The 25125-nt window shown below is 42.7% G+C and overlaps 1 protein-coding gene across 4 annotated transcripts in view; it reads right to left on the bottom strand.

Moving 5' to 3' along the window:
• Positions 1-25125, bottom strand: part of asic1c (acid-sensing (proton-gated) ion channel 1c) — a 69399-nt gene that overhangs the window by 17030 nt on the left and 27244 nt on the right. For 3 of the 4 annotated variants that reach the window (XM_061838676.1, XM_061838677.1, XM_061838675.1), the window contains exon 2: positions 720-870. In XM_061838676.1, the coding sequence (XP_061694660.1) occupies positions 720-870 (151 nt within the window). Of the gene's footprint in view, positions 1-719; positions 871-6667; positions 7548-25125 lie in introns of those variants that run through there. The other variant, XM_061838678.1, reaches the window with a different exon arrangement.

The following is a 25125-nucleotide window of genomic DNA, read 5'->3' as shown; positions in this document are numbered from 1 at the left end:
ATGTGTACTTGAGGCAGCCATGTTGGGCCAGGAAGGAAAGGGAAATAACTCCGTGCTAACTTTGACTGAAGCGCTATCCTTTTCTGATACCAAATCATGGCTTCCGATTAAAACACTTAAATATTTTGATTCACTGAAGGATATGATGTGTGAAAATCACGATGTCCCAAAAATGGGACGCCGTCCACAAATGGGTTTTAATGTTGCATGTTTTTGGAATGTGGGAGGAAACCGGAGTGCCCGGAGAAAACCCACGCAGGTACGGCGAGAACATCCAAACTACACTCCCTGGGGTCTGGGATTGAACCCGGGACCTCAGAACTGTGAGGCCAACGCTAGCTGGGATAGGTCTGACTCTCTCGAGACCCTTGTGAGGATAAGCCACTTGGATAATGAACGGGTCGATATAATGTAATCTACGAGTGATAAATCCTCTAACAAAGGTTCCTGCCTCATCTGCAGTTGAGTAAATACTGCAACTGCTCTCGGGCATAATATCGAAAAAAAAAAAGAAGTTTTCAGTAGAAGTTCATTTATTTCAGCTGCTGCATATTTTTCTGTACTGACGGTATATTTATATTATGTCAAAAGAGTGTGTGGGGAAGCTGAAGATTTCATCCGCGTGTGAAACTGCGCGATACAGCGCGGGGTGAGTATTGATCATTTTACTCCCCAGACGCTCCTAATGATTGACCGTGTTCAAAAACAAGCGCACCAACCTGTTTCCCCCCAGACTGGAAGGTATTCATCCTGCTGAATGTCCAGCATGATCTCCAAGCCGTTCCCCGTGCCTCCTTTCAAGGTGGTCAGCAGGGGGTTGCCGTCTTGCCCCGAGTTGAACGTGTAGCATTTCCCGTAGCGTGTGTAGATCTGTTTAAAAACAACAAAAGAAAAAGAAAATTACAGTGAATTAGGAGGACAACCTAGGCCATGAGGTCTGTACAAAAGATATGAAAACAAACACAAAAAAACTCCATTCATTTCAATAAGCTAATATATTCTCATTTTAAGTTGTCAAAAATGAAATCATAATGAACTCGACGGAACCGCTTCGCATCCGTTGCCCCCTCCAAATTTCCCACGGGAGGGCCCATTTGCTTCTGATTAAACAAGAGACGAGCGAGCCAAAGCTCACAAACAAACTCAAGTAAGTCGTTAGACGATACTTACATGTTTTGACGCTAATTAAAGATTGAGGTGTCATTCCCGCAGAAGGCTTTTTTAAAAATTTCAGGTCTGCTTTAATGAATGCAGCAAAGCGTTGCCTCAATGTCTGCAACAAATAACTCGACAATCCTGGCGCCGTATTCTCCCGCCACTCCAGCGAATGCTTACAAATAAATGTGCATACTAATAAACGGAATTGCCATTTAGAATTCACTTCTCTGTTCGGATTTTGTTAGCGTGAGAAAGGCTGGTGTTTTGGATGCGGTCGGCGGGCTTGATGAAATCCAACTCTTTCAATTGGAATCAAGAGTGAAACGCTGACGGCTCAATCAATATTCATGCATTTTTACGCACGATGAAAACCTGCAGCGACTTTGGAGGGGAAACTATAAAGCATCTGAAGTAGAATATGCTTAGGTTTAACTATAAAGCCCCTTAAAGGTCCACTGTCATGACCCCTCCATTTTTTCCACCACAAATCATGATTTTGAAGTATATGGCTTTTTGTAACTCCCGCCATGAAAATCCTCTCGAGGGATTTGTTATCGAGAAGAAGCAGGAAGTGATGAACAGGGGAGTAGCGCACTCAAGCGGTCTCGTCTGTTTATACTAGTTTTACGTGCTGGAAGGTAGCTCGTTGTTCCTTCGTGTTAGCCAAAATGCCGGCTCGTCGTATTGCTGGACATTGCTCGAACACTCGGGAGGATGGATTCGCTCTTCATACTTTTCCAAAAGACCCGGTTCGTTGCGAAAAATGGATTGCACGGGTGCGAAGCATGAGAGCTTCTCACGGGGGCGCGGGGGACGTAATCCGTAAGTCAGGGGGTGCTAAATGTGTCGATGTGCCACCCCGGCCGAAGCCATGATCGCAGGCCGTGGCAGAGATGAGGAACGGGCGGGGAGGCAGTTTGGCCGTGGCGCCGGCGTCGTCGTCGCTCGCGGGCGCCGTTGGATCGGCCAGAGAGGTGGTTTGGCCGCATGCGGTTTGGCCGTGATCCGCATATCATCTAAATATGGCTTGAAACGATAGGGTAATATTGTCCTGGTCACTTCACTTGGTTGTGAGATTCTCTTCTTCGAAAAGAGCTTCCGTGTCAGAAGGGGCGTGTTTGTCTCCCATAGTAGGTTTTCAATGGCGAATGTCCCCATGTGATGTCACGGGCAGTAGATGAAGCCAATATGGCGACCAGCTGGATGTCGAATGAGACTTCCGCAACTTTGCGCATGGATGACGCGCTCTCCGCTCATATTTATTTTTTTCGTGTAGACATTGAAGTGAATAATGTTATATGTATTTTTCATGACAAAATTGGAGAATGTTTATAGGCATGACACTTGACCTTTAAATCCAATACATACATAAAGTCATATATTTGTACAGTATTACCACAGCATTCTGGTATCAACATGGAGCTCAATGCAAACAATCAGTTTGATCAGAAAAGCATCATCGGCACTGATGCTAGATTTCCCCACAACACGACGCCGCGTCCCGGCTGCTCCACTGAAACGCGCAGCGCTCATGTGAGGGATAATGGTCTCCATGGCAACGAGCAATCTTATTTCAAGCCACCGTAAGAGCCACACGGTTTTCAAGTGGACACTGGAGAGTACAAATGATGGCTTTACATGTGAAGTACGGCGCAACATAAATGAAAATAAACATTAGCCATTCAGTCTTATGAATACATGCATTTTGATGGCATTACAGTATGAGCTAATTGACGTATGAATTACCATCTGCATTACCAATGCCACCCGCGGCTGTCAGTCATGCCTTTGTGTGGTTTTTTTTCCCCCCTCCTTTCACAATGCCCCAGATGTTTAATTGTAGAAGCTAAAAGATTAATTAGGACCCAGCTAGAATGCCTGATTAATCAACACTCATTTTCAATCATCTAACATTGTTGGAAAAGCAAACTTGTTTTTTTAAATTGTTTTATCATGGATTGGAATAAAAAGCTTAAACCATAAACCAAAGGGATTGCCGTCAATAGTGAAAATATATGGAACAACAGGGCCGTTTTCCAACCATTGTTTCATATCATAACATGCTGTCAGCCCCAGTGACAAAGGCAGCACTGTCAAGCACATCACTTTAAAAAAAAAAATAATAATAACTGTACCACCAAGATGAAAAAAACATGTCTAAATCTGAACAAGCCCTTGGAATTCAAACCACCAACATGCAAGACGTTAGCCAATGTTTAGAGGAAAAAAAATTAATGGTGAGAAAAAAAAAAACACTTTTTTGCAGAAGATGAGAGAGGAAGACTATGTGCATCCATGCTGGAAGTCTTATTTTGTCTGTCCAATATGAAAATTGCATGGAAACAGGAGTTTAGTACTACTAGCCTCACCATTTTTCCAACTCCAGTCACTCACATTTTAAAAAATGTACGGATTTGGTCAGTCATGCCCGCAGATATAAAGTTACGGGTGCGGTCCGCCAGTCATGCCCGCGGATATAAAAGTTGCAAGTGTGTGTTTTGTTTGTAATTATGAGTGTACCCCTTTAAGAGCGGAGGAGGGCGGCGTCAGGTAAAATAGGAAGTAGAAGTCGGCCGAGCAGCAGCTCATAAGAGACCGTGCGCTTCCGACATCAGGCTGTGGTTCACTACACTGGATCGGTTTTCATGTGCGCTGAGAGTGTGCGACCAGTGCGCAATTGCGCAGTGGCGCAGCTTAGAGGGAACATTGGTCAAGACTACACAAATTAAGCAACGTTTTCAAATTTTATCACGTGGGCGCATCACAGTGACTGCAACTCCCCAATTTTACACATGATAGAGGACTCAGATCACAACACTGACATCACTACAAAAGAAGCTTTACACGCATTATACATGCACACAGAGAGCTTTTTACTTCATACATCACAGCAACGTCTTCCAAATCGCAACTGGATTCAAATGGTTTATTCTCCTGGGAATTAATATGTGAGGAAAGAGGCTCTAATTAGGAGAAGACATTTATATAGTCCCTGAAGCTCTTTTTTGATGTAATTTCATTGCAATGTTTGCGCTCAGGTTACGTTTACCCTCAGCAATAATCACAAAGCCGAATGCGAGTTTGACTCCATCAAACTGCAGACTGGTGACATAGCGAGCATAAGAAGTTACACAAACAGGGCTCAGATATATTTAAGGCAAAACAAGTCTTCCGCTGATCCGCAAAAACGGCATAAGAGAGCTCTATGAGTAGATTAAAGTGGTGTAAGCACAAATTTATCAGCCTGAGCCTTTTGCACGGAAGATCTAAGCGGGATATCGCCGCGCTTCGGCACATCAAGTGGGACGAGTGACAAATTGCTTTCGCCACTACAGAGCGGGAAAGGAGAGCGTCGAGTGTTAAACTACACAACCCCCGTGCGAACCTGCTGCAATTTCATTTCTATTGCGATTTCACAAGATCTGACACTACCTCCAAAGCCGGAAAACCGCCGGGTTGTCGTCGACGCTGCCGTTTTAAGCAGGCAAATACGGGGAGCGAAACTAACTTGGACAGTATGTGTGAATCCACATCATGTCATGTCATGTCGTCATCCAAGCCACTTATCCTCACAAGGGTTGCAGGAAAGATGGAGCCTATCCCAGCTACCTTCGGGCGAAAGGCGGACTACACCCTGAACTGGTCGCCAGTCAGTTGCAGGGCAGATATCAACAGTAAAATGTCAAAAGTTTTGTTTTCAAAAAAGTGAGATGCGGTGGAGTCACTAATTACACGCTGGTCACTTTAAGTGTATGTCAGGATCCCAGTGCACCTTTTTGCTAATATTATACAGTTTTTATGCTGAATGCGAATCTTAAATCCGTTATGAAGGAAACATTTTTATTTTTCTGCAACAAATGATCGCAGTTTGCTATATCCGCCGGAAAAGGACGGAAACGTTGAGGAAAAAGCCGATTAGGGGCGTGACCTATGACGTTGTGACAACAACATGGATCCCGTAGGAATACACTGGAAGAACGCCGATGAAATTTCCGATAATTCGAGCGGTGAACATTATTCTGAAGGGTCCCGTGAAGGCGTTAAAATTTATCCATTTGAGCACGTTAGACAGCACACGCGTTCGAATTCAGAGGAAGTAGCTGGCCGTGAAGAAGCCGACACAGCAGTCAGGCCCATCGTCTTGGAAATATCACCCGGTAAGCGTTTGTAAAGTTCTTGTTTGGTTTAGTAAGTCATAAACTGATAAATAGTAAAGTGCTTCGATATCCTGAATGTATATACGAAGTTTTCGGTCTTGTTTTGAAATTATGCAAACACCGTGTATTTAGTGAATTGGTACGCGACAACCGCGGTGACGACTTTGCGCGTAAAATGGTTATTACTGCACCAAAACACAGAGAAGCCGATAATGTAGTCTAAGTTGGTATATTTTCACAAATAAGGATTTTAATGAATCCATTTAAAAAGTTGCCACGTTTATTTGAGAGCTATAGCGGCTCATAACTTACTCCACCATAAATGTAATTTCACGTGGTAAACTGATGCCATAACCAGACAGTACCCAGACCCGTCCAAACCCCACATTTGCCGCAATTTTCCCAAGATGCCATGAGCAGAACCGCAAAACTTTATGCTGAAAGCCGGTATGTCCTGTCCACTAAATGGTTAAAATACAATTGAAGAGTTTGTTTTCAAAACGAGACATAGGCATTTTTTTCAGATTTACGAAACTCGCGTCAAAATTATCCATTCGGAGCTGGATAATTTTGGCGCGAGTTTCGTAAATCTGAAAAAAAATGCCCATGTCTCGTTTTGAAAACAAACTCTTCAATTGACTCCCAGTTTATGGTTGTTCCGGATTTTGCGACATCAGAGGTCCGCCCACTAAATGAGTCATTTTGCAGCTAAGAGAAACTAGGTCAAGGTTCGCTGACTTTAATTCATAAACACATATTTTGGGGTAAAAACATCGAACAGGATATGCATTTTATGGAAACAGTTGAACATTTATTTTCGTCTAGATAAGATAATTTGCGTTAGAAATTACACATTCCATACACTTTAAGTGTAGAGGTACTGGGTGTTTTCATATCAGCACTGGTTAACTTGCTCTTACACTCAGATGATTGATAAAAATGCTACAATTACTTACTTAAGTTACTTAAAAAAAAAAAATCCACTTTAACCTTAAAGGGACTGATTTTTTTCCTCCATTATTTCCCATAGAAATGTTCACCAGTCCTTTGTAAGTGATTGGGGTACATCAGTTATTCATTCATTTTCAACCACTAGCGGTAAAATACGACATTCACGAAGTGCAACTTTGACTTTAATATTGTTTTAAATTTTGAACAATATGACAATTCTCAGAGCATTTTTTTTAAATAAAATTTGAATTTATTATTGTATTTTATTTTATTTTTTTTCCCCCAAAGTCACCTTAAGTGTGTTTTTGGGGTGCACATGGAAACTTCTCCCCTGGACCCAAACCATTTGAGAACGAACACTCACACACGCACATGCCCGACAAAGACTTTAATCTACATACAGTGCTGAAGTTCTTGGCGGTGCAGGTCTCACCGCGGAACCGGCACTCCAGCAGCATGTCCTCCAGCTGGTGCCCGAGGCGAGCCATCATCTCGGTGGTGTTGACGCGGTAGTGCGGCGGCCGGACGTAGCCGTCGAAGTCCAGCAGGCTCAGCAGACCCTGCTTGTGGTTCTCCTTCAGGATGGCCAGACTCCGCTCCATCACCGTGCGGTTGGCGTACATGAGGTCCATCCAGTAGCCGCTGTGATACAGGTCATCCTTGGTCAGAGCGGACACGCGGAACACGTTCTTGTTGCAGAAGGTGACGGCCGGGAAAGACATGTTGTGAGCCCAAACCATGTAGATCTTTGTCACAACGGGGTAGGACATAAGGTAGAGGATTCTGTTCCTGGACCAGGTGAGGAGGAGTGCGACGCACACCAAGAAGGCCACGACCCAGGTCCCCCGCTGCAGCCTGGACTTGTGGGGCGAGAAGATAAACTTCAAACCGTGGACTTTGGTCCTCATGACGAAGGCTGCCGTGATGGTTTTCGGCGATTGATCGCTCGACTTCTGGAGCTCCTTCCCGTCGTTTTGCGAGGAGTTTGACTCCCCGTCGTGAACCATATTTGCTCGCCGTACTACAACTACTACCCCGATGTGACTTCTCAACGGTTCGGCTTGTGGTGAAAATTCCCAGCGGCGGTGACGGGAACCTGCGCTGCTCAGGCTCGCAAATCTCTTCCCAGAAAGAACAAGTGCGGCTCCTGAGGGAGATTAAGATCTAATGAAACAAAGAGCTGAAGGCGTCCGATGCAAAACAAAAAACTAAAAAAAAAAAGAAATAAAAATGAAAAAAAAATCATTCCGTCCATGTGTGAATGACAGTTGTCGTCACACAAAAATCCAGGAAAAGCTTTGAATTTTTTTACTCCTTTCGCCAGTGTCAGAACAGATTTTGCTTCTTTTCTGTTTTTGCGCTCCTCCCTTTTTCTTCCACCACAGATTGAAGAGATGCTTTTTTTTTTTTTTTTTTTTTTGTATGTGGAAGACTGTTGACTTGAAGCACGCCGGAAAGAATAAAGCGCTTGTTGTGTCCCGCGCACCCTCGCTCGCGTTGTTGCGAGGTGGAGCCAGCGGATGAAAGGTTTTCTTTCCCCCCAACCGGTGATGAAGTAGATTTGCAATGGTACAACGCAGGGAGGGCATCAATCAGAGGACAAATAGTCCCGCTAATTAAACTGTGTTGCAAAATCTATGATCCCTGACATTGGAAACAAAAACAAAAAAAAAAAAAAACATACGCAAATTGTTCTTTGATCAAGTGAGCCATAAATAGAAAGTAAAGTCAGGGTATACGATGTATTCTCAGGTTTTAAATAACCTTTTGCAATTGCAGAGCAGCTGCATCCCACTGCATGCACTACATGATGATATTAAATATGCATCTTTTTTCAAATGTGTTCTAGGCACCTCTTTCAAAGGGTGTAAAGTTGTATTTCTTAGTCTTAGACAACAAAAGTGAATCACATACCGTGGTGACAGTTAATACACAAAAGTGGTTTTGCTTTAAAGGACAGTCAAAGGAAATATGTGTTGGAAATAAGACTTTTTTTTTTTTTTAGTTCTTCCTTTTCTTGACAACACTTCTTTCAGAGGACTCTCAATGTGCTTCATAAAGAGTAAGCAATTTTTATACCGAATGACGAGATTTTGGAAACAATTTGAGAAAAATGCAAATCGAAAAATTCTAAAATGTAAATGTTTGCTTCACAAATGTTTTCAACTACTTTTTTTTTTTTTGTACCATAGCGTAAAAGGAAGTTCATTCCCCGAATTGGGGGCAACAGACTGGGAGACTCCACCAAGTTGAGTTTTTAAACTATGGCTTTTCATAGATTGTCTGCCTGGACACATTTATCAAGAATTGCAAGAAGAGACGGACAGTCTCATTAGATTGAGGAGGAAATGAGTCGGTTCTCGACCACAATCCGTTCCAGAAAAAGGTTTGAAAAGTGAACTGTTAAAAAACCGAATCGATGTTTCTCATTACCATGAATGGAAAAAGAAATAATGCGTTCCAAGCCTAAAAAAATGGGCTTTTAAAAGAAATTTTTAAAAGCTTTTCCTGATAATAAACTGCATAGTAGGAATACATGTAAAGTTTAAATATTTTATATTATAAAATAATTTAAGAAATATATTTATTTTTTGCTTAAAATGTATGCTTTAGTTGTAGAGTACGCTAGGCTGGGAGTGCATTGCCGTATCTGTAGCGACTCACCCCCCCCCCCCCCAGCCTTGTAAACTTTTTTTTATTAACAAAACTGCAGAATAATTTAAACAACTTGCCTTCTTTGGAGCCATGATTGGGGGTTAATATGCTAGTCCTTGATAAGAAGAAAAACAACACTCCCGCAACACGTATGTGCATAGAGGCTGCGTTATACAGAATAACAAAAGTGCGCTGGTTGTTGGGCGTTCGAGTACCGATTTTCGTTGAAAAACAGAAGAAAAAAAATCTTGAAATTTTCATTCGAAAACTGATTTGTTTGAAAACGGGGACGTTCTAAAACCGAGGCTTTACTGCATTTATCATGAACTGAAAGATCAGGTGACCCAACAGTCCTGATCAGTGGTCTGCACTAAACCTTTCAAATTGTAAATAAAAGAAGGAATTCGGGCTGGAAATCAAAACAAAATGGACAGATGCGAGTAAAATACTAACTGTGGATTGATTTCTTTTATGCTGGCGGGCTCCATAAAAATGACACCCCCCACCCCCCCGGCGAGACCTTCGATTGCTTTGTGCGATACAAAAAGGCTCTCGGAATCGTCCCTCGTCAGCAGTTTGGCCCCAAACTCATTATTTTGAGTTATTGCTTGCGTCAGAGGTCACCAGGGCAATGGCGAGATGCTAATCACGTTAAGTCTTTCAAGCTTCACATCCAATTGGCATCTCGTCCGACTCCCGTGGCGTGCCGAACCGAAAGCGGAGCTCCGTTCCCAAGATTTAGAATAGAGAATAAATGAATTTCTGAATAACTGGTTGACATCTCTTAATATTACAGCTGTAAATTATTATGTCCACACCGAATTTGGATGAATTACGGATGCCATAAATGGAATGATAAGTAAAGATTTATAAGATTAAGCCTAGCTTCTCCTTTTATTCTTCTCTAAGTATTTAATTTATTTTCCCGGTGGCACCAAACTAGCCCTCACAGGTCAATGTTGGCACAGTACGGTTATGTGTGTGTGGAAAATAAATTCATTTTGGGAGGCTTGTAATAACAGTTCCTCTGAGTTTTGTTTTGTTTTTTTTTTCCCCACAATGGGATCACCAACCGTATGTTCACAATCCCCACTTGGAATTTTCAACCACATACTGCGACCAGAACACGATAAGCGCTACAGAGAGCGGCTGAATAAAATTTCGACCGCTCTGCGGCAGTTGAAACAACTCTAACGCCAATCGCATTAAAGCCATCAAAGTAAACGCTCCAAACCTAAATCAATAACAATCAGTATCATATTTTCCAGCCAGCGCTTATTTCTGCCACTGATGTCATTTCTGCTGTTCTATTTTTGTCTCAGTCTTCTTAAACTTCAACACGCAGTCAATTCCCGTGTGACTTTTTTTTTTTTTTTTTTTTGCCGGGGCTCAGTGATCTGTGATCTTGTCGAGCGCCCTTTCCCTCTCTTCCTGTCGAAGCCCAGTTGAGCCCCCGAGGTCTCATTAAAAAGAAGAGCGGGGCTTTAAAGGAATAACTAGACGAGGTCCTTCAAGGGCCAGTGAGAATGCTCGACGCCAAATGAGACAGTGGCAGCAATTAAATGCACATCAGAAACAGCGGCGCCGAGATGGAAGGCTCGAGCCCCCGTTTATATCCGAACCCCATGCTGCTGAAAATGAATTACCTTTTTGATCTTTACTGCCACACAGGGTGTTATAACTCACTTAGACAATGTAAACAAACCGATGTGGGATTTGCAAAAGGCTGACGTCAATCGAACATTTGCAAACCGAGAAAGAGCAAAAATGCCATGACATTTTTTTTTAAAATAAGCTGTGATTTGATTATTGTTGCTCTCTTTCCTCTGCTGTTTTTTTTTTTTTTTTGCTTCTTTTCCAGTCTCCTGTTACCAGGCTGACTTCGAGTGGACAGATTTTCATCAGAAGAAGGAGGGCAGCAGATGTTTGGATCGTATTGCTCTTTTCCATTGTTACTCATTGCTCCAGTCGTGCATGTACTTTATTATCGGCTCGAGTACTGTATATTACATAGTACAGTGATGCCTCGGTTCTCGACCACAGAGAAATTATTTGTTCGAAAAACGAATTGATCTTTCCCATTACAATGAATGGAAAAATAAATAATGCGTTCCAAGCCTGAAAGCGTTTGAGGACCAATTTTCGTTCGAAAACAAAAGCAAAAAAAAAAAATCTCAAAATTTTCGTTCGAAAACGGGGACGTTCGAGAACCGAGGCTTTACTGTATACCTTTTGCGTTTGACCTAAGACATGAGTCCCTACTAATTTGGTGCGGGTTAGAATCCCTTTTGATTATTATTTTTCCTTTGGGTCATCCTTCTGCTCTGGCTCTGTCCACCTGTTCTGATCCATTTAGAACACAAATATTGGTATTTGTTTCATTTCTTATGCTTTGTACTTTTACTGCTTCTGCTCGCGTGTAAGATGCACTTTTAGTTCCCCTTTATCCTCGTTACATTCTACTTTTGTTATTAAATAAAGTCTACGCGACCAAGCGACACGTCTGCTATTACTGTACAGTGAATAAAGGTGCTGAACCTTCGACGTATCACTTTTGAGAACTGCGGCCACAAGCTCTCCAGTTTAAAGACAAACATATTTTAAAAATTTGTCATTTTATACATACACACACATATATATATATATATATAGATAGACTTTAATGATATTTGTAAATTCTTTTACATGGTAAAAATTATTTGAATTATAACAACCATCATGTTTACAATTATTTAAAGCGTGGATACATTTTGTGTCCTGCTGGTGGACGGGCGCCTTCTTAAGCAAAGGGAGACATCTTGTGGTCTCCCTCTAAAGGGCCCGAGGAAGCAACACAGTCGCTTAGTATGCGCCACCATCACCGGCAAGACGGCCAATATGCATTTGTAGCTTTTAATTGATTAAAAGCGACAAATAGTAGCAGGGAACTGCGGCACAACATTAAACAAATTCACTGCACATGGGAGCGACTCAGGCAGAACATCTGCAAGCGTGCGACACAGCACATTACTCCAGACAGCCCAAATTGGTATCAATAAGGAAACAGATGCTCTCACCGATATTTGTCCAACACTTTCACTTGTTGGATTGCAAGTCAAACGTGCCGTCACTCAAGCTTTCAACCTGCAGCATGCAGTATGATAAAGTCACTTCCCGTACCCTAAAATGTCATCTCTGGCACTTTTACAAGAATATTCTCACGTTGCTGCATATTCAATGTAGGGTTGCATCTTGTTTGCTCAGAACGGGTTATCCTGGTGCCCAGTTGTCCCGAAGCTAAGCACAGTTGGCACTTGCCAGCAGTTTTGTTGTTCTTGTCGTTATTCAAAATGCAGTAGTGCATGTGATTAGTCAATCTGCTTCACACCAAGAAGTGGGAATCTGCAGAAGACTGTTAAAGACCTTTTTTTCAGGGCACTTCAATCAAATTTAACACCTCTCATCCTCTACAAGTGGGCAAAATGGGCTCAATCATGCCATTGAACATGAGACACGAAAATGGCATCGCAATCTTCCTCAAGCTACAGTTAACAAAATAAATCACAGACTTCACAGAGAATTCCAAACAATTCATAAAAATCTGTTTAATTACATCTTTTTACAACCTCTGAACAGCGGATTTAGCGTGTTCGTGGCCTTTTAAAGCAAAATAAAAGCCTTAATTTTGGAAAATCTAATCTAAGACTCATTGAGGATCTGCAGATACCCTGATGATTTTAGGGGTTATCAAAAATCGTCCAACCTCTTGAGGTCCAATCAGACATCCACACCCAACACGGTTTTTAAGAGCATATGGCATTTTCATAATGTGTATATTAAAGTGCTGGTACACACAGTTGCGGCAACAACACAATACAGGCAATCAGTCGATGCAGAGAACTATAGGCACGGCCTCTCGGCGATCCATCGAACCGCCGTAGCCGACGTGCTCGCCGGCTACAAGCTCATCATCGTGTCAGGCGGCCACCCGCCTCTGGTACCCGAATCCGAAAGACAACTCCCGCGGCCCCTGAGATCAACGCTATCGCAACTCCGTTCGGGCTGGTGTCACAAGCTCAACAACTATCAGGATCGACTCGACAACGACGTTGTCGATAAATGGCCATTGTGTGACATGCCCACCCCCCACGATACTCATCATCTCTTCAACTGCACTCAAAAACCTGCCACGCTGACGGTGGAACACCTGCGGAGCGCCCCGGCCGTTGTGGCTCACTTTCTGGACCCTGTTACGGAATAACGACCGACGTACTTGGCTACAACAACAACAACAACACAGGCAAACAAACAAACCATAATCATCCCCATCTGTTCACATACAAACTAGATGTCCGTCGTAGTACTAAGTACCGTACTACACCGTAGTATAGTACCAACACTGACCTGTGAGAGGCACCATGTTGGTATCCTGACGGAAAATATTGTACAAAGAAGAGTAGCAGTACAAGAAAAATAGAGGCTTGGCTAATGTTTAGCTTATCTGTTAACAACACTGTGGTAATAAACTTGTCATTTTTATTGTGGTGTTGCACAAATATTCAATAAATTTTGTTACCCGTCTATTCGCGTGCAACGCTAGGTCACTTCCTGAATTGGATATTATTTTGTTTCATGTCACACTCAGAGAGTCTGTGGCGTTGGTTGAACTCTACGTTTAAGCACATATAATACCATTTGCTATTGTAAATAATGGATAGGTCTAACATTCACAATTGCTCCTCTAAACTGTATTACGAGAATACTGAGGAAGAAAAGTCACATGACATATTTGCAGTCAATCGACTAAACATGAAAACACACGTATCGATGACCTACAGCTACATCGACTGCATCTGAATTCTTGTAAGTAATTTGAGCTGTAAAGGCATGAGATATGAAAGTTGAGTTATACCTCGATAAAAAAAAAGTTTGCTTATGATGCTACAGGAGAATGCTAATCGCATTGTTAGTTTTGGACACATCCGTGTTTGTGTGTCACATCTCCTTTTATCAAGTTCATTAACATAATGGGTTTGGTCAAGTGCCACCTCTTCATCACCCCCCCCCCCCCCCCCCCCCACAAAAGCTAGTCCTACCCAGCTAGATCGATCAGCGTTACACAAACACTGGCTCCTACTGTACACCCACAGAAACAACAGAAGACATAATAGCTCTGAAGCTCATCTACAGCGTTTAGTTTATTTATCGTTTGCGCCACAGCGGTGATCAGTATTTCCTGCCACTTGTCTTTCCCCCCCTCCTGTTTGACGCTCCACGCAGCACGGCGTTATCTGGTTCTGGACCGCACACCCCACGCTCCCACTCATCGCTTCCAGTTTTGTGTCGCACCCCTGGCTCGCCTCCAAAGCCGGCTGACTCACATTGATGGTGTCAGACCCCGGCACAGTCCCAGTCCCAGCTCAATCTGTGTCCATCTCGGCCCTTCTTCTTCATTCCTTTTGTTTTCTTGCATCCCAGCTCACCTATTCAGTTACCTTTTTTTTTTTTTTTTTTTTGGGCTGTAGAGGCTTCATCTTTGCTTTCCGTATCGTCTTTTAAACATATTGTAAAGACAAAATAATCTCTCATGAAGAAGTTATGTCGTTTGCGTTCGACAAATATTGTGAATTCAGTCAATTTAGCACACTGGGATACAGGCCACATCTGTTAAATAAAAAGAAAAAGGCTATTTGGCTACACCAATAGAAAACAAAAACTCACAGCCAAAAGTAAAGAAGAACCAAGAAATACTGCTACCGCCACAACAAAATACAGCGAGTCCTCGGTCTACGACGGAGATCTGTTCCTACATAATGTCCAAAAAGCAGGGCGATAAATGAGAAGATAACGCTAATGCTAGCGCCGCCGCGCTAACAGGGCCGGTTATAACAAACATACTGGTAAAAAATAAATAAATAAATAAATCACTGAGACACGGCAGTAAGAGGCTAGCACAGCGCTAACAGGGCCGGACCGGTAAAAGCCACTTCCTCGGCACATGTATTCCACCAGTCTCACTCTTACCATTTCCGCTCAAGTGCCCCCTTGCGGCCATTAGAAAGAATGCACAAATTATCCGCATCACCGCATAAACCCCAGGGTTGAAAGCGTGTGGAAAAAAATTGAAGCTTATAGCCCGGAAATTACGGTACTTGAAAAAGCGTATTTTAATATGTTTGAATGTGTTTAGAAACATGGGAGGGGAAAAAACAGATTTCAAAGTATTTTCTACGGCCTCTGTAACAGGTTTTCACACAATGTGCAGCATGTGGGTTTGTATTCCCCACAATGAATGGAATTAACTTGAAATCACATCTTTGCTGAAGTAACAGTAGCTATTGCTATGGGGGGGAAAAAGTCACGGCATATAGTCCGAACTTTACAGTAAGTGCATTGAAAGCAGCGCTCTGCTGAAATGACAACCAGACAAGCGGAACGCATCTGGCGAGTGAACGTTTGATTCATGTGCCGCCGGCTTGGCTCTCATCCAGAGGAGTGAGTCGCATCGAGGCACTTCTGTGTTTTAGTTTTAATGAGGCAATCAATCACCGTCACACTTCACCGTCACCGCTTCAACACGACGCCAGTGGCGGGAGATTAACAATGATAATGAAGCAAAACAAAGGGCGCGGTAGATATTCTATTGTTTTCTTTAATAGAACCTCGAGTGGCTGAAATGCGCCTAATGTCAACGAAATCATTTTATTTAAAAATCGACTATAACCACAGGACTGTCGAAGAAAAGCAGTTTGGCTTGTTAGCACAATATGACCAATACAGTTGCTTGAATAATAATTTCATTCTTCTTCTTCTTCTTTTCCTTTTGGCTTGTCCCGATTAGTGGTCGCAACAGCGTGTCATCTTTTTCCATCCAAGCCTATCTCGTGCATCTTCCTCTCTAACACCCACAGTCCTCAGGTCCTCCCTCACAAGATCCATCAACCTTTTCCTTTGGTCTTCCTCTCGTTCTTTTGCCTGGCAGCTCCATCCTCAGCACCCTTCTACCAATATATTCACTCTCGCACCTCTGGACATGTCCAAACCATCGAAGTCTGCTCTCTCCAACCTTGTCTCCAAAACATCCAACTTTGGCTGTCCCTCTGATGAGCTCATTTCTAATCCTATCCAACCGGTTCACTCCGAGCGAGAACCTCAACATCTTCATTTCTGCCACCTCAAAATCTGCTTCCTGTTGTCTCTTCAGTGCCACCATCTCTGATCCGTACATCATGGCCGGCCTCTCCACTGTTTTATAGACTTTGCCCTTCATCCTAGCGGAGACTCTTCTGTCACATAGAACACCAGACACCTTCTGCCAACTGTTCTAGAGTCTACTTTCTTCAGTTCCTTACCACACGTTACATTGCTCTGTAGTGTTGACCCCAAGTATTTGAAGTCATCGACCCTCGCTATCTCTTCTCCCTGGATCTTAACTCTTCCTCCTCCACCCCTCTCATTCACGCACATATATTCTGTTTCACTTCTTCATTTCTCTCCTTTCCAGTGTGTGCCTCCATCTTTCTAGTTGTTCCTCCACCTGCTGCCTGCTTTCACTGCAGGGTTATGTATTTCATACTTAGATTTTATCAAGCATATGCTCATGTAAATACACTACACAACAAAACAGCACAGAGATACATCACTGCATACATTGTCCGGTTGCCTCTCCACCATGTCTGACAGGCATCTTCAAAGTGTGTGTACTCTTATTTGACATTAGCATGATGTTGTTGTTTTGTTATCTTATACAGCGGTGAAACTTCACGCATGTATGACAGTTAAGAATAATACAGGTTCCCTCCACGTTACCAGATTGAGACTTTCATAGTTGACAAAAGGGTTTTACAACAGAATAGCTCGTGTTTCACTTTGGCGTACTCTTGGAAGAAGGCGTCCCTGTTCCAAATAAATTCAATGTTCTATTCCAACTAAAAACGAGTGACGATGAATAGGTCGGGCGCAAATAAATATTCCAGAGCGTTAACATCCACGCATTAGTTGGAACATCTGCTTCTGCTGTTGTTGTCATGTCTCATTGACTACATTTGCGCAACACTGACAGACAAACACGGACAATCAACTACAAATTAATATTTTAGCGCAGACTTCTGTTCTGCCAAAGCCCAACATGAATGCAAAACAAAATCTACACCCTCTGATCTCATGTACCAACCTAAACAGCAGCACCTCACCACATAAAAAACACCAAGCATCTTCCATTTTGTCAACTAATATTAAAGATTATATTGTTAAAAGGCAAGAATTTCAAAGAGATCCAACTCCTGGATGCACCTGAATTTTCACAATAGCAACAAAACTAAATAAAATATCATTGAGGGACTTTTCAACATATGACTGTGCAAAGAATATTTCCCTCTTTGGGACTAAATAAGAAAAAATGCGGTGTTGAAAAAGAACTTTTAAAAAAAAAAATACTGTACGGAATGGAAATAAAATGTACCAGCAATGGCATTAGCATAGCACTTGCAAGCACATTTCATCTAGAGCTCTAATTGTCAGATGTTGATGGTCTCACAACCGCGCTGCTGACGTGCACGCCTCATAATGCGGTCGTTCCATCGTGTCTCCAACCCTGCGAGAGGAAGCTTCCCACAGCGGGATCAGCAGGCCCGAGGAGCTGCAATTCAGGCGGCTCCATGAATCTTTAATCAGTCCCCCTCTATACTTAGGCTGTCTCCAGTTTCTGACATTTAGCTGAAATTTGCCCTTTGCGCCGGTGGATGTGAAAAGCCAAGGTCACCTGATGGATCAAAATCTACAGTGTGCAGTTCTGGTTTGGCGGCACCGACCGGCTCCAATGTAGATGAAACTGCGATGTTTTTTCTGCGCAAGTTGAAACCGGCTAAAACCGTCATTTCTCACGCCTTGACTTCTCCTGATTAGAATAAAGCCTTCGCCTTTGTTCCTGTGGGCTGCCGCAGAAAGAAATTGTGCTCATCTCCGTGCTTGGCTTTCATCATTCAAGTCAATGAACCCTTTCATCGAGACACTCCAAATGCAACCCCGTCTCTTGTCTCTTCAGCAGGACGATTAAGTTGTGCTCAAATTCTGCTGACGCGATTTTATCACAGAATTTGGAGGGGAGGGGAGGTTGGTGGAGGAAAAATAACCTTTCCTTGCTAAATTGCTTTGGGTGTCTTTGAATGTCACACCATGAGTACTCCAACATCCGTTCCAATGGATGTTATCACTCGAGATATTTCTGTATGAAAACACTAATCATGAATTGGTAACTGGAGTGGTTGTGACAACAGGCATATGTTTGCTTCATAATGCATGACGCGGGATGTCAGCTGAGATTTGTTGAGCCATATGGTATCCCGAAAATTTGCATCTTGCCGTGGACACTCTGGGACAGATCGGTCGTTTCAGCAGAACACAAATATTGTTTTATTTGGTCTCAGAATAATACATCGTCACCCTGAGGTAGACCTTAACTTTGCCTGCGTAAGGTTACTTTCCATCGGTCTACCATCAACTATTTAAGGGGACATATTATGTGAAATGACATTTTGAATTGCTTGTATGGAAACACAGCGAGACCTGAACTTGGGCATTCCCCAAATGGCAACGGTGGAGAGTTTTTCTAGTTACAAGACAAAATGATCAACTAGAGCACGCAGTCCTACCTGGATGGAGCAGCCAATCATATTGCAGCGAGATGGGTTTTACCTCATCAGAATGTCAGTAATTTATTATATTGACAGAACATGAAAATGCTGCACCATTTGTGTTCAATCCTGCTTAAAGGGTTAAATCACTGCCAACATAGATGCTAATTAGCATTAACATCAAGCTAGGGGATTGAAAGGTTAAGCGATGTTTGCTTGAAATATAAGAGGTGAAATCCTTTGTTTTGTTTAGTTTGACTGTAAACTAATTAAAAATCTTGAATCCTCTCTGTTTATTAATTTCACTGTTTTGCCAAACTGCTGCTCATTGTATGAGTTAACTGCTACCATACAGCATTCACATCAAGTATAAGTTTGCAAGTCAAAGAAAAAAAAAATCTGTTGGATGACTGCACGCATCCCAAAAAAAGGTCCCTTGTATTTTAAGGCAGCAGTGAATTTAATTAATTGCTGTACGTCAAGGTACCACAGTGGTTGGGTCTATGAAGTGCCGCACCAATTAAATTTAATAGCTGTGTTTGTGTCCAGGCAGCACGGCGGCGCGACAGTTGGAGCATCTGGCTCTGAGTTCTGAGGGGTTCAAATCACTGCCACGGCTGTGTGGGGGTTTTATATGTTCTCCCCCTGCCTGGATGGGTTTTCTTCAGGCTCCCCGGTTTCCTCACACATTATGTTCCAAATTGCTCTGAGGTGTGATTGTGAGTGCGAATGGTTGTTTGTCTCTACGTGCCCTGTGAATGCCTGGCAACCAGTTCCGGGTGTACCCCGCCTCCAGCCCGAAGATAGCTGGGATAGGCTCCAGGACTCCCGCGACCCTTGTCAGGATAAGCGGCTTAGGAAAATGGATGGTGTCCATGTGCCACATTCACACACAGTGTGGCGGACGACCGTCCGCCTCCAAGTTGAAACGTTTGTATTGTTTGTGTGAGAGCTCGATTTTATTTCCACAATCTGGGCTTTGGACGGTAAAAGGCGAGAGGCAGCCACAGCTGCCACTCACTGGGGAGAGCCAGCCCGCTGTTCCGCAAACTCTTGCCAGAGAGATGACAAGATCCAGCCCGCGAAGCCTCTCTCGTCGCAACGCTCAGGCTCTGCCAGGCTGGATGAGGCTGTGTAAGATTTTCTATAATTATTTATCTAAGTCAAAAGCACAATGCAAACATGTTTTGCAATGTTTTTCTTAAATTATGTGGGAAATATATATAGAAAGTCTCCTATTATGATGTAACATATCCGCAATAACAATGACTATGGCGACAGAACACCTCTCTACTGCTTTTAGATCTACATTCCGCTGACATTCACAAATATAAATTTAGTGGTTCTCATATCAAGATGACAGCAGGACGAGGACAATGTGAATTCTTAGAGTGACTTTGGTCAGTTGACCGACCACAAATTCAAGGCCAAGATTTAACCCTTGGAAAAAAAGAAGTCGTCACCAGATGCGTCATCCACATCAGAATTATGAATACTCTTAAATGGATGCCGCCATTTTCCCAGCAGTGATGATCTCAGTTTGTAGATGTGATTGTCACTTGACCTTTGATTGACACAGTAAACTCAATCACTAGCTCCCCTGTGACAATGACAAAAGTGTAGAAAATGATGATGATGTTTTTGTCAAGTCCTACTTACAGTGGTAAAGTTCTCCGGCCCACAGTCTTTGCCTCTGTATTTGCAGTCGAGCAACATTTCCTCAATGTTATGGCTGGTTCTCTGCACAAACTCCAGCATATTAAAGGTCTTGCTGGGAAAAAACCTGTCGTCCGTGGGCTGCCCTAAGGCAGCCATGAAGTCATCAAAATCCCCTTGCTCCACACCCAAGAGCCCTGCCATCCAGAAGATGTCGTTCCTGCGGACTTGGGACTTTCGGAAACTGTTATAGTTGCACATGGTGATGGCGGGAAAAAACATGACGGGACTGTCCATCTCATCGAGGATCGTGACATGAGGATACCGGTAGTACTCGATCACACGGTCGGCCACCTGGAAGAGGAAGATGGAAAGGGAGGAGCTGAAGGCGGCGGCCCAAAGCAGCCGTCGCAGGGTGACCCCGCCGGGTAGGAAGATGTGGCTCAGACCGTGGAGGGTGCAGTTGGCCCCGAACACCGTGATGTCCGACGGCGGGCGTGGCACTTCTTCCTCCGGTGCTCCCATTTTCAAGTTGTTGACCAGGTACGGTCTTTCGGTAATGGTGGCCCACGTAATACTGGTGCAGGCAGAATGCTGCAGCGGCACATCAATGTAGAAGGGATGGGCAAGATAAGCTCTGGTTTCCCCTTCACACCCAAAGGAGGGGAAGGGGTTGGACTGAAGAGCGGAAATGGCCATGGGACTATTTTAACAGCCAATCTATACTGAGACCTTAGATTGGCGCACTGGATGTAGTGGATAGTGTTTCACTTGGGAAGCAAATGCTGATCTTCAGTAGGCTGACGGAGATGTGCCGGATATGTAACGATAAAAAGTGATGCATATTCATTTGAAGAACTCTTTAATTTAGTTTTCATCAAGATTTCAGTGAGAATGGAAGGACACCAAGCAATTTAAAAGGTTGAGGAAAAACAAATTACCCTCTGGATACAGAAATGTGTGATAATTGCACAAAAAAACCCCACAGCATTTATTCAACATGAAATGATTGTTGACTCGTAAATGTGATTCTGGGAAATCTGAATGGAAGCGGTGCTTTTCAGTGAATTCCTTTTTTGATTGGATGTATTGCAGCTTTTGGTAGGGACGAAACTCCCACCCTTTCATTCAGTCAAAGCTCATGCGTATCAACTTCCACTCAATGCATACATAACTTGTCCTTAATGCAGATAATATCCACTCGCATCTTCCAGTAGTGTCGCTATTGTAATGTATGTATTGCTATCGTGTGCATTATTTAATATATTAGTAATAAGTAGTAGCAATGCAGTCACAGAGCATTACATATATAAGACAATTGACAGTAGGCTTGTCATTAATGTTTAAGGTTCATTTGGATAATAATCCTCTGCTGTCTTGGAGATATATATATATATATATATATATATATACTTAAATGTGTCTCCAATACTTCCTGCCTTAGCTCTAATCGTCAATTAGTGTCAGCTCAAGTATCAAGTAGTTTTCTGGATAATCATTTCCAGAAGCTCTTATGATTGATTGTAAGATCATCATCACATTTGGACTTGTCTGTCCACACACCTCCACATCCAAGGAACGTAGACGTCAACAACACACGATAATGACTCATTACAATAAATGAATGTTTTAAAGATGGGCGATAGGTTAGAATGATTTATTTCCCGTTTAGGACTGCCCAAGAAGTTGGCAAGGGAAAGTACTGTGATGACAGAGAAGTAGTTTGGAAAACAAGATGTAAAGAAGCAAGAACGTCTACAAAATTGCCCTTCTTTTATGGCAGTCCACAAAGATGAGTTGACTTCGTTCGAGGGTAAAAGAGTTCATTCAAACAATTTGCTCTCTGCACATGTGAACTGTGAACGTCATGTTATCTTCATAGGATACTTACAAGTCTTTAGTTATGACTGAGGTTTTCCTGTCAGACTCAGGTTACCAATACAGAAGTTTGTTGGTGATCTATTCAAAGTGTTTTTTAGGTAGGGGCCGACAATTGCAGATATTAAAACTGCAATATTTGAGACGGCAAAGAGTTGGACAGATGCACGATTGTGAATCTTGCACCATTTCCAGACACAAATATATTGTTCAACCCGTGTATAAATGTCGTTGGCATTCCAATGTTCCACTGCATTGTTTTTCCTGAAAGCACCGTCTGAACCAGCTTTCAGTGCAAGATATATTCATTTTGGTCAGAGCACATGTTGGGAAAGGTGCCCCTTCTTATTGGCCACTTGGTATGCCAATTCCGTGTAGCGATACTTGGGCGTATGGCAAGAAGGACGCATAATGGTCTCGTCAAAAATGTCACTCTCACAGTGACAAAAGGTCATCTAAAGAGTGATTGTGGAAAGGTTTCAGTTGCTCCCCTTCAGACTCGAAATAGCTGCATCTCCGGCCTGCTAAAGTACATCTCAACAAGCGCAAAGCTGTTCTAGGTTTGGATTTGCAACAAGGTTGCAGGGTTCTTCAATATTATATAAAAGGAGATAAGAGCTTCGCACCTGCGTTAACCGATCCACTCACTCCATAAGATGGTCACAAGACAAACACAATGCAGAGTGTCTGGATCCAATTTTTTTAACATCCTATATGGCCCAATTTGGAGATGAATCAGAGAAGAAGAAAATCATAAAATCAGATATCCAAAGAGAAGAATCAGGATTCTTTTCAAATGTGGATAAAAATCTCTTATGAACCGGACATGTGCCACAGCAATTGCAAAGCATTGGCTCTCAACGTAGGCCTGAAGTCATCGAAATAATGCAATCAATTCCGTTTGAATACCAAAACAAGAACCCCCCCCCCCCCCCCCCCCCCGAAAAAACAGATGGAAGCGAATTGGTTTTCTGCCAAAGCAGCTGGAACAGATTGTACTGTGTATGCAGCACGACAAGTTCTCGGTTCAAAACATAACAGGTGCATGAGAGGTCCTTTCATGTATTCCCTAAACTCAAAGACAGATTAAACAAATTTAAACGTGTCTGAAAGTGCTGAGCTGACACGATGATGTAACGACACATTGCATATCAGGAGGCATCAATAAGAAAATGATGAATATGTATGCAAATGAACTCATTCAAATGCACAAGAAGAAACGAAAAACGCTGGAATGTGAAACTGAAGGAACCGCGTTCCACCCAGCAGAGAGTGTTCAGCATCAATGCGATGGTGGTCTCTTTATACATAGAAAATGCTAACAAAGAAGAAAAAGTTGGCAAGCTTAAGGTCTAAAACAAACTTCCATCTGCCAACAAAATCTTTTTCACTATCCGTAAGAGGGAGCATTTTCTGCCTTTTGTTTCTCTTCTGGGTGGAAAATGGTGGGACTAAGATGTCCAAACATAAGCAGGGTAACAGAGTCTCTTGTGTCAGGGGATCCCATTTAAACTGCCACCCAGTCATTATTAAACAAAACCCAAACAGCAAAATCACAAGATTTCTGTTCTTAATAACGGTAAGAGACAAATGGCTTAAACAGCTCTTATAGTTTGGGAACGTCCTAATGTCTTGTAAATACTGAATCGCAGTACGTTTGCATTTCCAAAAGGTATTTTTCAAGTGGATACTTACGAGATAAAAATGACCATTTCTACTCATTTATACATTAAAAAAAAGAGGAGGAGGAACATAAAAACATCAGAAACAAGGAAGATTTTCCATATTCGTTCATTGTCGCTGGCATGTAAAAATGGCTTAATTATCTTTTCATTGTGAAGATCAACGAGCGAGGCGGAACACGAACAAACTAATCTCGCAACCACTGAAGATTGATTGCAAGGGAGAAACGCACGTTTCTGTCTGCACTCGGCGCGGCGCACTATCAAGTTATGAAATAATCCCTCGCATGTTTGATTTGAATGGTTAATTCGAGGCTGACAGTTATTCATCAGGCACTATCAGAGCAATTACAGCTGCCGTACAGCTGTCAAAGTAATCTCATTGACTATAAAAGAGGGGCGGGGGGCCTTAATGTTTAAAAGGAAGACTTTGAAAATTAATTTCTACCCATTTAAGGGGGCAAACTAACTGCACAGTCAAGCAGAATAAAAGTTGACAGCCGTCAACTCTTGACTCCAAACTCAGTGGCCACTTCCCTCTCTAGAAGAGTCTTTGGAGCCTCGCAATCATAGCAAGGTACTGCGGATATAAAAGTTAGCTGCGGTCTTCGTCTCATGATGTCAAAACGTCAACAGAATGATGAGAGCACTGAAACAGTGAACGTTCAAAAGTTTGTTGAAGGTCAAATTAGGTTGACCCGTTTGGATTCATTCTGAAACTTCACCTGAAAGCCCAATATGAAGCTTCTCAATACATTTTTGTGTGTATTGCATTTACAGCAATTATGGTTGTACTCCTGCATTAGCGTTCTGGTTTATGAGCAAATTCAGGAAAATAACGGCTTCTTAAACGAAGGACTCCTGTTGATAGGTTTCAGTAAACGATAAAATAATTTTGGAACTCAGTCTAGGTGTTTCCAAGTCATGATGGAGTAGACGTTCAGACGACATACCCCGACATGGTCGGACGGAAGCCATTTAAAAGTTCCGATTTAAAGGATATGTCCACTATACATAAATATATTGATCTGCATGACTGACACCTTCCGTCTTCATGTTTTTTGTATCTTTAGATCCACGAAAAGGTGTCATTGCCAGATGAGTAGCACCACTAAATTGCTCCACGACTGCCCCCCCCAATGTCTCAATTGACCGTCTGTTGTCGAACTCGACATGTTAGAGTGGCTCCAACTACCGGACACAATTGCCTTGTGTGTTTTTGACATACTTGGCAAATAAAGATTCTGATTCTGAAGAGCGAAATCTTAAATTGTCCCATATCTGACTTTTACAAAATTCCTTGTAGGCTGAATACACACGGTGAGACGAAAGTCGTTTTGCAAGTCCCGTCAAGCGTCCGGAATCAAGATTGTGCCG

Source organism: Syngnathoides biaculeatus, chromosome 13 (genome assembly GCF_019802595.1).
Source record: "Syngnathoides biaculeatus isolate LvHL_M chromosome 13, ASM1980259v1, whole genome shotgun sequence".
Taxonomy (NCBI): Eukaryota; Metazoa; Chordata; class Actinopteri; order Syngnathiformes; family Syngnathidae; genus Syngnathoides; species Syngnathoides biaculeatus.
Note: the sequence above shows the minus strand (reverse complement) of the source record. Positions and strands in the feature narration are given on the sequence as shown.